The sequence below is a fragment of the Rattus norvegicus genome, chromosome 10 (genome assembly GCF_021556685.1).
Source record: "Rattus norvegicus strain SHRSP/BbbUtx chromosome 10, alternate assembly SHRSP_T2T, whole genome shotgun sequence".
NCBI classification, from domain to species: Eukaryota; Metazoa; Chordata; class Mammalia; order Rodentia; family Muridae; genus Rattus; species Rattus norvegicus.
In genome coordinates, this window is record NC_141543.1 from 41,763,046 (window position 1) to 41,778,570 (window position 15,525).

At 52.3% G+C, this 15,525-nt stretch overlaps 1 protein-coding gene and 1 long non-coding RNA gene across 3 annotated transcripts in view; one reads left to right on the plus strand and one right to left on the minus strand.

Moving 5' to 3' along the window:
- Col23a1 (collagen type XXIII alpha 1 chain) overlaps nucleotides 1-14,918 on the plus strand; it is a 290,407-nt gene extending 275,489 nt beyond the window's left edge. The window contains exons 16-28 of one of the 2 annotated variants that reach the window (XM_087572662.1): nucleotides 313-366; nucleotides 1,052-1,096; nucleotides 2,400-2,489; nucleotides 3,199-3,261; nucleotides 3,560-3,616; nucleotides 3,832-3,858; nucleotides 5,190-5,252; nucleotides 5,336-5,389; nucleotides 5,616-5,642; nucleotides 7,938-7,991; nucleotides 8,161-8,247; nucleotides 10,597-10,635; nucleotides 11,081-14,918. In XM_087572662.1, the coding sequence (XP_087428788.1) occupies nucleotides 313-366; nucleotides 1,052-1,096; nucleotides 2,400-2,489; nucleotides 3,199-3,261; nucleotides 3,560-3,616; nucleotides 3,832-3,858; nucleotides 5,190-5,252; nucleotides 5,336-5,389; nucleotides 5,616-5,642; nucleotides 7,938-7,991; nucleotides 8,161-8,247; nucleotides 10,597-10,635; nucleotides 11,081-11,083 (663 nt within the window). In that variant the 3' untranslated portion in view covers nucleotides 11,084-14,918. 2 annotated transcript variants of the gene reach the window in all.
- LOC148002855 (uncharacterized) lies at nucleotides 1,821-7,794 on the minus strand. The gene is made up of 3 exons (XR_015631586.1): nucleotides 7,601-7,794; nucleotides 4,872-5,030; nucleotides 1,821-1,990 (listed from the first exon to the last, which is right to left on the minus strand). It is a non-coding gene; the product is annotated as an uncharacterized LOC148002855 (long non-coding RNA).
- Nucleotides 14,919-15,525: the final 607 nt, after the last annotated feature.

Here is a 15,525-nt window from a genome sequence, read left to right on the forward strand (position 1 = left end):
GCCTAGCAAGCACAAGGCCCTGGGTTCAGTCCCCAGCTCCGAAAAAAAGAAAAAAGAAAAAAGAAAAAGAGAGAGAGAACTTCCGTGAGGGCATAGGGACTTCCAGCCGTGGGCACCAGCATCTTCTCCCATGGCCAATGCCCTTTTGCTGGCCTTTCTGTAGACTTGAAGGCCAAACCAAGCTGCCTGTTGTAAGAGCTGGTATGACTGGGTGGGAAGCAAGCTGCTAGGGACCCAGACCTGAGGTGGGAAGGCTTGGTGGGCCATGGAGGGGCTTGTCCAACCATAACTGGCTTAATCTTTTGCACACAGGGTCCTCCCGGACCACAGGGAGCTCCTGGGCCACCAGGGATCCCTGGAGCCAAGGTCAGTGTTGGGACCCTTAAGTACTCATTTCTAAGTCCTGCCTCTTCTCTTTGTCATATGAACCCTTAATTTCATCCTGTCATCCTCGCCCAGCTTATGAGGTTCAGAGAAGGGTCCTGCCCCTTCCTAAACAGATCACATCCCTTTAGACCCTAGCTACCGCTCTTTTTTTTTTCCCCGGAGCTGAGGACCAAACCCCGGGCCTTGCGCTTGCTAGGCAAGCGCTCTACCACTGAACTAAATCCCCAACCCCCTAGCTACCACTCTTGAGGAAAGAGCCTGAAACTGAGCGATGGACCCCTTAGGACATACAGTGACCCAGATGCACACAACCACTCTGTGGTTTATACCTGTTCATCACACCTTGTCTCAAGACAAAGACCCCAGGCTGGGTGGGGTCTGGTTCTGACACTAGCGTCCCTGGAGTCTGTGACCTAGAACAAGTCACTGAACCCTTCAGTCCTAATCTTAAGTAGTGCCCCAGCCTGCAGTGACAGCCACCAGCTCCAGTTGCCCTGCAGGCTGAACACACAGAGGGAGACAACAGACACCTTCCTGGAAGCCCATCTGCAGGGACCCAACCCCAGCATCTATGAGCTGACCAGGGAGACAGCAGTCCCCACCTTGGGCCACTAACCCACTGACTGTTACTGACAATTCCATTTTGCCATTTGTTCCCTTACAGGGTGAACTTGGATTGCCTGGTGCTCCAGGAATCGATGGAGAGAAGGTCTCTGAGCCTTTCATTCCTCTGTCAATGTTGTACTCTGTGTGTGTGTGTGTGTGTGTGTGTGTGTGTGTGTGTGTGTGTGTGTGTGTTCCTACATAGACCTCAACGAGCATCTCCCCAGGTGTCACTCAGTATATATGGATGTATCTTTACTGCTGGGTCCCTAAGAGGAGGCACATCTTGGACAGGCTATAATTAGTTGCAGGCTGGAGAGAAGGCTCGGTGGTTAAGAACACTGACTGTTCTAGAGGACCCAGGTTCAAATCTCGGCAAACACATGGAAGCTCACGCCTGTCATAAGATCTGACACCCTCACAAAGGCATGATACGTGCAGGTAATTGGTTGAGTGAAGGAGTGTTGTCACTCAAAGCTCCTGACACATGAGCACAGAGCTGGCCTCATGAGGGCAGTGGTATGGGGGGAGAGGGGTAGCTCCAGAGTGGAGCGCTTGCCTAGCATGCATGAGACCATGAGTTCAAGGCCAGCACTACCAAACAAACAACAAGGCACTGGAGAGATGGCTCAGTGGTTAACAGCTCTTGCCGCTTTTGCAGAGGACCTGAGTTTGGTTCCCAGCCCCCACTTAGAGGCTCACAACCGACTGTAACTCCAGTCCCAGAGGATCCAACTCCCTCTTCTGGCCTCTGCAGGCACTGCACCCATGTGGGTCACAGACATAAATGTAAGCAAAACAGCCACACACATAAAATAGAAGTAAATGAAACGTTTAATGAAAAATGAAAAGTCAAAAAGTTGGCCTCCCGAGGATCCCAGAAGGAACACCTCCGTCTTCACAAGCTGCCCCAAGCATGCAGGGAAGCAGAGGTGGAGTGTCCCCCATAGTCCCTGCTGCATTCAGCCCTGTTCCCAGCTACCTGGGCTAGAGGTGAAGACTTACAAGCAAAAAAAAGAAAAAAAAAAAAAGAGTATAAGGTTAGGCGTGCTGGCACACACGGTAATCCCTGCATTAAGAGAGTGGAAGTAGAAGAATCGGGAATTTAAGGTTATCCTTGACTACAGAAAGAGCGAGAGGGTGGAGACAGGAAGAGATAGAAAGAAAGAAAAAATGAATGAATGAATGAATGAACCAACGAACATGTTAGTTTGCTTTAAGTGACAGCACTCCATCACTCAACCAATTCCCTGCATGTATTATGTCTCTGTGAGGTGTCAGATCTTGTGACAGCTGTGAGCTGCCCTGTGGTTATGAGGTCAGACCTGTGACGTTCAAGGGCCCACAGGGGTCGGGGAGAGGAGAATGCCCACCAGTGTCCACTAATTCCTTTTTCTGGTGACTTTCAGGGTCCCAAAGGACCAAAAGGAGACCCAGGAGAGCCTGGACCAGCTGGGCCCAAAGGGGAAACAGGAGAGATGGGCCTGTCAGGTCTTCCGGTAGGTAGTTGGACAGGGACTGGCTGAATGTTAGCAGGGTGGAGGGTTCTCGCCCGAATGTCCTGCAGCCTCTACCACCTCAGCCGAAAAAGAACTTTCACAGGCCCACAGGGAGCCCTGCAGGTGAGGTAGGGAGGCCCAGCCAGGCAGGAACCACTTAGCTGGATAACTAAGTGGCCTGACCTGCCCCACCTCTCAGCCCTGGAGTCCAACAGCACAGCAACTGAATCTCCCCAGCTCCCAGTTCCCCCACTGCTAACACGGAATCAACTTTCCAGTCCCAGTGACAGCACAGAACTGGTCAGCAGTTGGCAATAAGTACCACCACTGACCTTAACATTTCTATCACCCCGGGGCCTCATTAGAAAAGCCTCGGGGACGAACGTTAGCCAATCAGACATTGCATATCGCAGCCAAGACAGCTTTTTACTACACTTTAGCTCTCAAGGCAGGTGTGACATAAAAATTATTTGTGCATAGATGTGCAAGGATATTTGGATATATATGTTTACTGTGTTGGGAAGTAAAATTATTTTACGGGAGGGAAAAAGGAAGGGCTGGAGAGATGGCTCAGTGGTTAAGGGCACTGACTGCCCTTCTAGAAGACCGGGTGCTGAGGTGGGGGGCGGGGAAGGGGTGACTGAGCACACAGGGAGGGAGGTGACCTTAGGATGAACAAGAAAAGCTCACTGCCTGCTCTGCCCTGTAGGGTGCCGATGGTCCCAAGGGAGAAAAGGGAGAGTCAGCATCTGACCATCTACAGGAGAGCCTGGTAAGGGGAAACTGAGGCTGGGGGCTCCTTGGGGAGTGGGGTTGCTGAGCCTTGGTTACAGAGGAGCCACCTGTCCTGAGTCAACAAAGAACAGTTGGAAATAGGGGGAGTGATGTAGCCTCAGACTGTGTCCTTCACTGCACTTGCAGCTGAGACCCCATGTTGTGCCCTTCTGGAGGGCAGGAAGGAGCCCTGTCCAGGGGCTCAGGATGCTTGCAAGCCTGTGGGGATCTCGGGGCGATGAGCAGATGAGAGGTTACGGACACAGGGTAATTAACCCATTTCAAACCCTCCCCAGGCCCAGATCATAGTGGAGCCAGGGCCCCCCGGTCCTCCTGGGCCCCCCGGCCCCATGGTAAGAACAGTTTAACCTAAAGCAACTGGGATACCAAGTGGGGAGTGGCTGGGGGTGGTGGTCCAGGGGAGGAAAGGCTTCTCCATGGGGGCTGCAGGGCACCTAAGGTCAAAAGAGCAGAGCTCCCGTCAGAGCCACAGGAGCCAGTGACCAGCCTGATTCAAGGTTTTGGCCTTAAAGTTTTCTCTCAGTCACACAGCTCTCTCCTCTTTCAGGGCCTTCAGGGGATCCAGGGTCCCAAGGTGAGTGCAGAGACCCTGCTCGTTCACAAAGTTTACTGCTGGACAGAGTGAGGCACTGTACAGCCCATACATTCCCAGGGCCCTCGACAATGTTCCCAGAGCAGCCACACTCCATGTTTGGGCCTCCGTCCTTTCCTTCTCCCTTCGCCTAGGCACCCTAACTGCCTCCCTTTTCCTGCAGCCCATCTCCCCACCTTCCTCTGCCCCCATTCCTTCCCCGTCCCCAGCTCTTGCCCAGGTACATCTGCATCTTCTCTGTCCACTGTCTTGGCCTCGTCTTACCCTCGTCTCTTAAATCAAAACCTCAAGTGCACTGAGCCACGTGCCTGCCCCAGGAGAGGCAAACGGTGGAAACCCAGCCTGCCTCAGCTCTCCTCAGACACGATCCACTCTCTCCCGCCCCAGCTCACAGGCCCTGTGGAGGACTCTGTCATAGAACCCTGACCTGGTGCAGCAGACAGGCACTGCCTCTGATTCTATCTTGTCCCAAGTTTGTTTTTTAACAAAATCTCAATCGTTCGACTTTACCAAGGAAGACTGGGGAGTCAACTGTTGAGGTGAAAGTCTGCTAGCTCAGAGAGGCAGAGACACCACCCAACTCATGTCCCACCAGGAATGCCCCTCTCAAAAAAAACCCCTTCACACTGAACGCCCCTCCCTTCTTCCTGTGCATCTCTATCTGCTCTCTTGACTTCCTCTTACTCTCTCTGGTATCCTAACACTTCCTGTCAACTGATTGTTTGCTCCAATCTTGACCTATGGTTGACCCTACTGAATCCTGTTTCCAACATTCATGCAGAATCCTCTTGGAATAAAGGTGTGTGTGAGGGCTGAACCACACCACAACTACAGTTTTTTGTTGTTGTTGTTGTTGGTTTTTGTTTTTGTTTTTTTTTCCGGAGCTGGGGACTGAACCCAGGGCTAGGCAAGCGCTCTACCACTGAGCTAAATCCCCAACCCCAGGTTTTTTGTTTTTTTTTTTTTTCAGTAAATAACACAATCTTGGGGCTCACAATGTGATCAAATATCCTGCAGCATAAGCTTCAACACATTATTGTTTGAAGAGACATCTGCTGACAGTCCTGGTCCAAGGCTGGCCTTCCAGGAGCTGGTGGTAGTCAAAGTGCCTCTGTGGCATGGTGGTGACCACAGCCATCAGGGCCATGCCCGCCCTGTTTGTGAAAGAAGGGAGAAAGCTGGGGCTAGGCCTGTCAGCCTGGAGCCCATCTCGCTTCCACCTGCCTTGCACACCTCAGTCTCCACACAGACCCAAGCTCTCCTGACCTGTCTCTCCCACCCTTCCCCTAACTAATTTCCCTCCTCGTTTCCAGGGCCTGGATGGAGCCAAGGGAGAAAAGGGTGCATCGGGTGAGAGAGGCCCTCACGGTCTGCCTGTGAGTGTCATGAGCTTTGTTTATCCCAGAGACATGGCATCCTATGCCCACCATGCCTGCTAACCCTCTCCTCTTCCACCCAGGGACCAGTTGGCCCACCAGGCCTTATTGGGTTGCCCGGAACCAAAGGAGAGAAGGTACTCACCTTGCCTTGGGGGCACTGCCCAAAGTGACCACATACCTACCATGCCACTCGGCTTTTGGGACTCATCCCCTGCACCCCATTAGACTAATTACTGTACCTCAGGGACACCATCCTGCCCTGCCCCTTTGCCTGTTACCAGCCACTGGGCTGAACTCCCCATCATTTGAGTGTCTAACACCCCATCTCCAGCCCCTCATGCCCTCTATGTCTCTCCTCAGGGCCGACCCGGAGAGCCAGGACTCGACGTAAGTTTTGTGTGATTCACTGTGAGTGCCTGGGCCCTCGTGTTGTTGCCATGCATATAGCTCAACCAAGTTAGCTCAAGCATGGCCCATCCCAGAGGATGCTTCGAGCTGGTTCCCCTGTGTCCTTAGTGCAGAATCCAGCGACATTCCCTGGAGTGCTCTGGGGATGTATGATAGGCTGACAACAAAGGGACAGCAGAACACTGATGAACTTGATGCATGAGTAGAGAAAGGATGGATGAGCTAAGGATTAGCAGATGATAGAGGATGGACAGAAAGACAGACTTATGGACAGGCAGACAATGGATGATGGCTGAAGAAATGAATGGATAGTGACTGAAGGGAGAGAATGATGAAGAGATGGCAGGGAATGGATTAATGGATGGATGGATAGATGGGTGAAAATGGATTAATGGACAAGAATGATAGCTGAGGGATGATGAGTGGGTGAGTGGATGGATGGATGGGTAGGTGGATGAGTGGATGGATGGGTGGATGGATGGATGGGTGGGTGAGTGGATGAGTGGGTGGGTAGGTGGATGGATCAGTGAGTGGGTGGATGGGTGAGTGAGTGGGTGGATGGGTGGATGAGTGGGTGGATGGATGAATGATACGCTGTAAAAGGGAGGTGAGGAGAACAGTAAGGAGGCTGCTGCAATGCATCTGTGACAGTGATGAAACCTCGGTTAGGGTGGTATTGTGACAAGGAGACAACAGGAAGCATTAGCTTGATGTTGATCACATCAGACCTTCTTTGGTAACACAACCTAAACAAAAGAAATATTTCAAACTTGCTTAAAATGACTCACTTAAAAGTCTAGGGATTAACCACATGTATCCAGGGCACAGCCATGTCAACACCACCCAGCCCTCTCCCTCTCTGGTCTTTGCCTTCCAATTGTGGAAATCAGCAGAGATCTGGTCCAGCCAGCCCCTCCAGACAAGTAGCTTCCTGGACCCAAATACAGTGAGATTTACTTCCCCCTCTAGCGGTGCAGAGCAAATCTCTTTGGCTCTCGTTAGCCAACCCTGAGCCATCGTGGGGTATAGGAGTACAGCTTCCCCTCTGACCAGGCTCTATGCCCTGTCCCCTGGAGGTAGTAATGAGAGGGAAGGAGGAGTCTTGAGAGGTTATGAGGCAGGGAAGGAGACTGGGATGCAGGGCTGCTAGTCCACTAGGGTGTGCCCTAGACTGTAAGAAGAGAGTGCTAGGGGCTGGAGAGATGGCTCAGAGGTTAAGAGCACTGTCTGCTCTTCCAGAGGTCCTGAGTTCAATTCCCAGCAACCACATGGTGGCTCACAAACATCTATAATCAGGTCTGGTGCCCTCTTCTGGCCTGTAGTTGCATACATGCAGGCAGAAAGCTGTATGATGTATACATAATAAATAAATAAATGTTTAAAAAAGAAAAGAAGAAGAGAGTGCTATTGCCATGGTGAGCATGGGCCAGGAAGAGAGGGACCAGCCAGGTGCCTGGGAGAGTCACCTTCTACTGATGTGACAGAGCTGTATAGTAACCCTGCTGAACCCCATTCAAGTTCTGGGTCCAAGGCTAATGGGATAAAGCTCTCTGTGGCTTGGAGTGGCTTCATCTGCTTCCTAGAAGGTCTGGAGCTCAGTGTGGCACCTAGGACCCCTGCCACTTTCTCTACCTACCAAGTCCCAGCCCATTTCCACCCAGCTGGATGGTGACCTTGTTCAAAAGATTCCAGTGGTACCTACCCCTTGTCAGAACAGCCTATCTATAGTCCTGCCATGTCTGACTCATTCATCTGTACCTGAGTAAGACTTTCATGCCCACTCCATAGCCTGTCCCAGAGACATATGGGAGGAAACACATCAAATCCTTGTCTGTTCCAGCATCCAGCCTGCAACCTGCACCCTACTGGATGCTTGGACATTAGAATAAGAGATGAACGTAGAGGGCACTGAGCCAAGGGCAGAGGGCGCAAGTGACCTTTTCTCAGTCCATTGAAGATGGCCGACCAGATGACTTCTGTGGGTTTCCTCTGTCCCAGCCAAGTCTAGGCCAGGACCAGCTGTGTCTGGGTATGGCAGGAGGAAAGGGCCCCTCTCCAGTAGCTCTGCCCCCCTTGGGGTTTCTAGCCAGGAGCAGAGCTGGGGGCCCCAGCTGGTACCCAGCAGGCACATAAACTGACGACCAGAGCTTGGCAGTTGGTGCCAGTTATGTGTGGATGAAGGATGATGATGGGTGAGAGAGGAGCAGAGGCATCAGGTCCCAGAGAAGTGGGCTCAGCTCCCACTTCAGGCTTAACCTCTCATCCATCCATCAGGGTTTCCCTGGACCCAGGGGAGAGAAAGGCGACCGAAGTGAACGAGGAGAGAAGGTGAGGGGGAAGGGAGGAGGAAGATGGGACAAGCAGGTGGGGAGGTGGAGGCTGGGCCTAAAGCTGCAGATTCTGGTTGCTGCTGGGCCCTAAGGCATCTCACTGAGAGGTGGTGGAGGGGTCCCAAGCCCAGCAACCATAACCACCCTACCGTCTCCTCCTTTTACAGGGGGAGCGAGGAGTTCCTGGTCGGAAAGGAGTGAAAGGCCAGAAGGGAGAGCCAGGCCCACCAGGCCTTGACCAGCCATGCCCTGTGGTAGGTGTCTCAGCAGGTAGTCCAGCCGTAGGTACCATAGCCAGCATCACAGCTCCTTGTGCTGTGGTCCTGATACTCCAATCAGCAGCTGTCTGTAGTGACGGAGGCCTGGCCAGTAAGCACTTACCACCCCAGGTTACTGTCTTCTCTTTACTCAGCCTCAAGGCAGAGATGACTTGGTCCATCTTGGGCCAACCTTGGGTAGGGATGAAGAAAATCCAGGACAGGAATAGAACTGGTTTTTCCTAGCATCATCAATAATTTGAGGGTACCCTGGGAGGGGGCTAGGGGCAGGGAAGGGAAGCCTAGCAGACAGACAGATTTGGCAGGGACAAAGTCAGTGTGTGTCGGACCCTCCTCCCCAGCCCTGACCATAGGTGCCTAAGATCTCACTGGGGTCTGGCTTCCTCTGAACTGTGAGATGGGACTCCCTCGGTCACTGGGAAAGTCAGGCCACTCTGCCCTCCCTAGGTCTCTCTTTCCCCTCTCATACCTTTCCCTCCTGTATCTTCTCTTCCACTGACAGCCTAGCCTCTTCCCCAATCCCCTCGGTAAGCATGCAGCTCCTTCCTTTCCCACTCCCCACTTACCTGTCTCACTTCCTGCTGGCAAAAGCTCTTGAAAGCACACCAAGCCCGGCAGTGAAGCTCTCAGTTCAGTTCCTAGTTTTCTAGAAAGCTGAAGGGTTTACCTATCAGGGTCTCTCCGTGGTGCTCAGAAAGGACAGGCAAATGGAAGAGCTGGGTCTCCATACTAAACCATCCAGATGTTCGCTCCCAGGCAGGGCTTTGAGAAGCAGGCAGACTGGCCCCATCAGGGACCTCTGCTCAGTTTCCTGGCCTCCCTCTGTAACTCAGAGGGAGTTCAACCCTCTGTACCTTCCTCTCTTCCTTCCAGGTGGGTCTGGGATATTAATGCAAGGGGGAAAGCTTGTAATCCTGGCACTCAGGAGCTTGAGACAGGAGGATGGAAACATTGAGGCCTCAGCTGCCTTGAGACTCTGTCTGAAGCACAGGCAGCCAGGACTGAGGGCATGGCTCAAACAGTAAAGCACTTGCCTTGCATGTATGAAAACCTGAGCTCTATTCCCAGAACCCACATGGAAAGTTAGGCATGGTGATGTGTGCTGGTGTGGTAGACACGGTCAAATCTCTGGAGCCCACTGGCCAGCTAGCCCCGCCTACATGCCAAAGTTCCAGGCTGACACCTTGTCTCAAACAAAAGATAGAAGGTGCCTGAGGGCCTGATTCATTCTCTCTCTCTCTCTCTCTCTCTCTCTCTCTCTCTCTCTCTCTCTCTCTCTCTCTCTCTCTCTCTCGCATGCACGCACGCACGCACGAACGCACGCACGCACGCACGCACGCACGCACGGTGGGCATACACACAGCTGCGAGGGTAAAGAAGCCCAGTCCTGCTTCCACAAAGCCTGGACCCAGACTTCCTCCAAGTGAGTAAGCCTTTGTCTTTAATACAGGAACAACCTCGATGTGGAGGCAAGCAGGGGGCGCCAGGCTCCCCGGGCCTTGTGAAGGGCATCAGGCCCTGCCCTGTGGTACGCAGTCTGGCTGCTGTGTGCTGTGTGTGCAATGCTGGACCTTTGGGGATGCTTTGGGATGCTGGTTCTGCCCCCTGTCTTCCTCACTTCTGCCTTCTGGTGCATTCTAACCCTCTTCTCCTCTCCCTGTCTTCTGGTCCCCAAACTGTGCCCCAGCATGTACTTGGAAGGGGCTCGGGGTGTGTCCCATGCATTTTCCCTCTACCTGTGCTTTGGGACAGAATGGAGTATTTATGCCTCAAGGTCTCCCAGGGACTTTTTGTTTGTTCACCAGCTCTCCAACTCTCCAGGTCACCTGAGGAAATCTACCTGTTTATGGCCAATGGTTGGGTGGACATTATTGGGATGTCCAGTCGACCCACCTCTAATGCCCAGAGTTCACCCTGACAGCATTGTCTTCCTTCACTCTCTCAGACATTCCCGCCTAAAGTCTGAAAAGTCTCGGGCCCCCTGGGAGGCAGGAAGCCTTGTACCCCTTCACAGGACCAGGTCCTCTTCTGGCTGGCAAGTGCCTGGCGTAGTGCTCATTATGCCAGAGCGTCCCGTTTCTGCCCACTAGTCAAGTATCCCCACAGCACACCACGGGAGGACAGAACGAGCGCAATGAGGGGACATTATGTCCTCAGACAGACAAAGGAGATTCCCAGCCCTGCCTCCATGGAGTTCAGTGGCTTCGAGTAACAACTGCTTGGCTACATCTCCCTAAAGTTCCAAGAAAGGGGTGGGGAGGTGGGGGAGGCATTGAGAGACCAGCAGCCTCTCACTCCTGTCACTTAAACCTTCTTCTTTTCCAGGGCCCCGACGGGTTGCCTGTGCCTGGTTGCTGGCATAAGGTACCTTACAGGAAAGGGTCTCGAGGGTGGGCCCGGAGGAGTTGGGATGGGAGAGTTAGAGGGTCAGCGAGGACCATGGAGGACCAGGCACCACCATGAAGAGGTTTGAGTCTCTGCACTGCTGTCTCACACAGTGACTGCATAGTCATGTTTCCCCAAGATGTTTGTGACTTTGTGGTCATAGGGCCAAGGCTTGGAGCTTGGTCCTGGCTGATGTCTGCCTCGCTGGCCCATCTGGATCTTGGTTGGCATTTGGCCCTGCCAGTTCAAAACCATCAGGGGGTTTTCTGAGACTTATTTTAGCTGCCCCACTGAGAGGGGCCTGGAAAGGAAAGGGGGGGCTATGCTTGTTCCTGAACACATCAGCAGGGTAGAAGAAGCTAGTGGGGACCACAGGATCTCCCTAGGTTCCTCCATCACTTTCCATCTCTCCCTCCTTTTCCAGTGATCCTCGGGCATAGCCCCCAACCTGTACAGATCCGTTTGGATGTTTTTAACTCGTGTAAAAACAAAACAGTAATATATTGAACTTCTTTATGGGATGCGCCAACTGTGTGGCCTTGTAAGATTTGCAAGTGTGCCAACCAGCCCCTGGACCATCTGCACAGGAAGCCGGCAGGAACGCAGACAGGCTGGCTGCTCTGGGGAAACTTGTGTTCGAAGGCCCCCGGCAGGGCCTGGCTTTCCCAGGGAGAGGATGAGGGTGAAAACGCCTGGCTCAGGTGAGGATGGACAGACTCCAGGTCGGGCTTACAATCACCTGATTAGCAGAGACTTACAACAACTGTCCTCTGAAACCCCACTGCCCCAACTTCTCACTGTCCAACGACACCCCCTTGGACACCTGCTGTACCCTCTTGCTTCTGGACTGTGCCACAGGCAGCTGCACTGGGACCCTAGGTTTAACAGGGCAGGCGAAGATTCCTAGAGTCCAGCACTTGGGGAGAAGGCAATGGAAGAACCCAAGAGGGCCTTGCTCCACCCAGTTCAGTAGGCTTCCTGACACAGGAGCTTGTACCCTCTTCAGACCTTGGGAAATGGCAAGACTCTGTGGATACCTCACTGGCAGGCAGCCCAGTGAACCCTGACTGTAGGGTGAAGAGGCCATACCCACTAGTTGGTACTTCCTGTCTCCTCACCCAGAGCAGGAACAGGAAGTGGCTTTGTCAGCCCAAGGAGACAGGCCTCCTGTTCAGAACTTGTATCTCACTGGCCCCAAGTCTCTGACCTAGACCTCTGGTTAGCCTGACAGAAACAGGCCCCCTAGTAAATGACCCTGAAGGCTGGTCCCCCGGCAAGCCTGAGCAAAGCACCTGTGACTGAAACCCCTGCCCTCTCTGGAGAGGCTTGAACACCTATAACGAAGTTTCCTAGCTCCTGCTCCATCACGGCCTCACATCCCTCTGCATATAAAGGCACCATGAGCAATAAACCACAAATGTGCGTCCAGTATACCTGTCCCTACAGACTTCCCTGATCACCTCTGGCTGAGTTTCATTCCGATGGTTCCTGGCAAAGGGGCTCTCCCTGGGGGGCACACCCTTCCTCCAAACCAGGGGATATATTCAGGGTAGGAGGATGCAGGCCCAAGACCTGGACGCACACATGTCAGCAGAATCCTGGGACCAGTCACATCCTGTCACTGAGCCTCTGTATTCCCTTCTGTTATGCTCAGCAAGGACACCCTAAAATGTCCAGTCTGTCAATTCTAGGGATTCGGAGGTTCGCCTGACTAGGCCTCATGTAGACTCTCCCTCATCTGTCTGTCAGCTAGGATCCCAAGGATCATGAGCGACACCTACCTACCTGTGACTTTTCTGCACGGCCTGGGCTTCCTCACAGCATGACAGCAGAATCCCTAGAAAGCTGTATCACCCCATATGACCAAGCCTTCAAAGTCACATGCTGCACTTCCTGCCAGAGCCAGAGGCTCACCCCAGTTGAAGTAGAAGACAGCCCTGCCTCTCAATGAGGAAAGTGTCAATGTCATGTTTAAATGAGAAAATGTGGGAGAGATTTCACTGTAGCCCTCAAAATTAAAATAAAATAAAAATAAAATCAGCTCTCTTGTAGTGCAGGCTAGCATTGAACTCATTACATAGCTCAGGATGACCTTAAAGTTCTGGCCCTCCAGTCTCTACTCCCAAGTGCTGGAATTACGGTTGTGCACCACTGTGCCTGACTTAGACAGTGCTGGGGTTCGAACCTAAGACTTTCTGCCTGTTAGGCAAGCACTTAACCAAAAAAGCTACAGTTGGCCCTTGTTACAGCATCTTAAGTGATGCCTCCTGCCACTCATCTGTAGCATGGGACAGTAATACTCAAAATTCAGATGTGGTTCAGTAAGATTCAGATTTATGGAATATACACAGAGAGCCTAGGACCAGTCTGACAGCCCAAAGTACCTATGGCTGGCTGTCCTCACTCTATCTGCTCTAAGACCGAGTAGTGACCACAACCCCGCAGAGTGGACCCATGTCTCCCTCTCTTGTCCTTACGGCAACCTGAAGAAAGATGCCCAACAAATGTGCCCATTTTCATAGCTGACAAAACCAAGCTCTTTGTGTGCAGAAACAAACAGGAGTGGCAATAACAGTGTCTCTGTCCCCTTCCTCCAAGGGCAGAGATGCAAGGAGGGCCACACTCCCCAGACCGTACACATACACATGCATTCCTTGCTAAACAGAGGCCCAGCCACACACAGGTGACGTCAAGATCGTACCTCTGTCCCCCTGAGGAGCTGGCAAAAAAATCTCAGCAGACCATGTTCTCTGCCACACTTGGTCAACTGGGAAACCAGAAATAAGAAAGGGGGAAAAAAGAGAGAGAGAGACAGATGTAATGGGCAAGTTGACTAAGGTGGCTGGCTCGCTGGTGTCAATGCCTACTTTGGAAATGCAGCATAGCCTCCCAAGCCCCTCCCCCCACATTCTACAGTTAGCAAAGTACTCTAAAAACAGCATTATTTGATCCCCTTATCAGTCCTTCGAAGAAAGGAAAGGGGCTGCAGGGGTAGGTGTCACTATGTCCATTTTGCATATAGGAAATCTGAGGCCTGCAGTGGGTAGTCATCTGCTCCGGGATACACAGTCAGGCTAGAGTGACAGGCTTTGGACTGAACCCATGCTCTTGGAGGGTTTTTCTTTAGACTTGTTTGGTAACCCATGGAATATGCCCAGCAGACCCCTGACAATGGCTGGACAACGAGTAGAGCCTTCTAGAGGATGAAACCATAAGTTCTCCTTTTCACCTCTCAGGCTGGCTGCAATGGGCTGTTCTTGGCCCATTACTGCCTCCGTGTGGACTCCTACCTTGTATCCTTGCAAATGGACACGCAGAGCCACTGAGTGTCTATGCCAGCCTGAAGTGAGGGCTTTTGTTCAAGAAGAGTTTGTTCAAGATCCAAAGTGAGACACTGGGGAGTGCCCTGCCCCACCACTGAGCCTCAAGGGCTGAGAGACCTTGGTTCTCCCTACCAAGGAGGCCAGTTTTCTGTAAGGCATCTAATTCTGGAAGGGCGGAGTCTGTTTACTGAGTCCTTGACTATTTCATGATCCGTAGCCACTAAAGAAAGCACCAGGATGACTGTCCCGGTGGACAGATGGCTCCAAGGCTTGAGAAAAGCTACCATACTAGATTTCCTGTCCTTAAAGGAGGCTTTGAGCTGTCACAGGATTGGGGGACACTCCTGGCGTTCGGTAGACAGTCAAGGTTAACTTACACCTGAAATCCAGGACACTGGACAGGGCCAGTGGTGAAGCTGCTCACTGTGAATGCCAGCTGAGAAAACCCTGCTCTCCAATCACGGGTTGGGCACGGGGTATGTTTGTTTGCTTCTTCAGAAAGTGTCTCAATGCATAGCCTAGGCTGGTCCCAAAGTTGCAGTTCCGCCTCAGCTTCCCAAGTGCTGGGATTACAGGCTTGCACCACCATGCCTCCCCCCACACACACTGTATCCAAGTCTTGCTCAGTCCCTTCCTCCTCTCAGCCTGTGCCCTCTTGGCCTCCAGTGTTGCCTTGAAGAGCAAATGCCAGAACCAGAAAATGGAGAGAGGACCTTTAGCATGGGGCCTTTTCTAAGCAGGAAGATGGACTCTTAAATAGGTTTATAGTTAAAACTATGAAACTCTGGTCAGTTTGGGAAGACAGAAGGTCTCTGTGGCTGGGTGTTGGTGACAGGATGCAACATTGAGAATATACTAATGCCACTGAATTGTACCCTTCAAAAATGGCTTGTTTTTTAATGTATGTTTTACCACAATAAAAAAAACGAAAAACCACAAGAATATAAGGCTGTTCTTTATTTAATAAGTGCTGTAAGCAGTTCGCAATTTCCTAGGGAAGAGAAGAAATAAGGTACTGGAGAATGGGGCAGAAGGCTGGCATGTGAACAAGACCGCCCCAGCCTGCTGAGGGGCATTCCCGCCTTTGTTCCCCGGTTCATCAAGGCAGTCAGTCCCAGCACTCAAACCCTGAGGGAGTACCTCTGCTCTCTCATCTCCGGGACCACAGAGGTCTCTTGTCATTCAGGAGTCCAGGAAGACCTCTGCAGCGGGCCTATTGTGTGCAAAGCCCCTTTCTTTCCTGGGCCTGTTTCCTGCACAGTACATAAGAAAGGACTCAGAAGTTTTCAAACCCGCTTCCTATCTGCCCAGTGCAAAATTCTCTTCGTGTAGCGACTTGTCAAGTTTACCCTGTCTGGCCCTAGCAAGAATCTCTAGAGACCTCCGTGGTCTGCCCCCACAGTGGCACCGAGCTCTCCAGCGCCATGCTGGGAAGATCTTTGTCCTTCCAGGGTGCCAGTATTTACCCTTACAGGGCGTGACATTTTAAGCACAGAGAAGGCAACCTGCTCGGGCGTGCCCCATAGTTTAGAGTCCCGCTCCACCC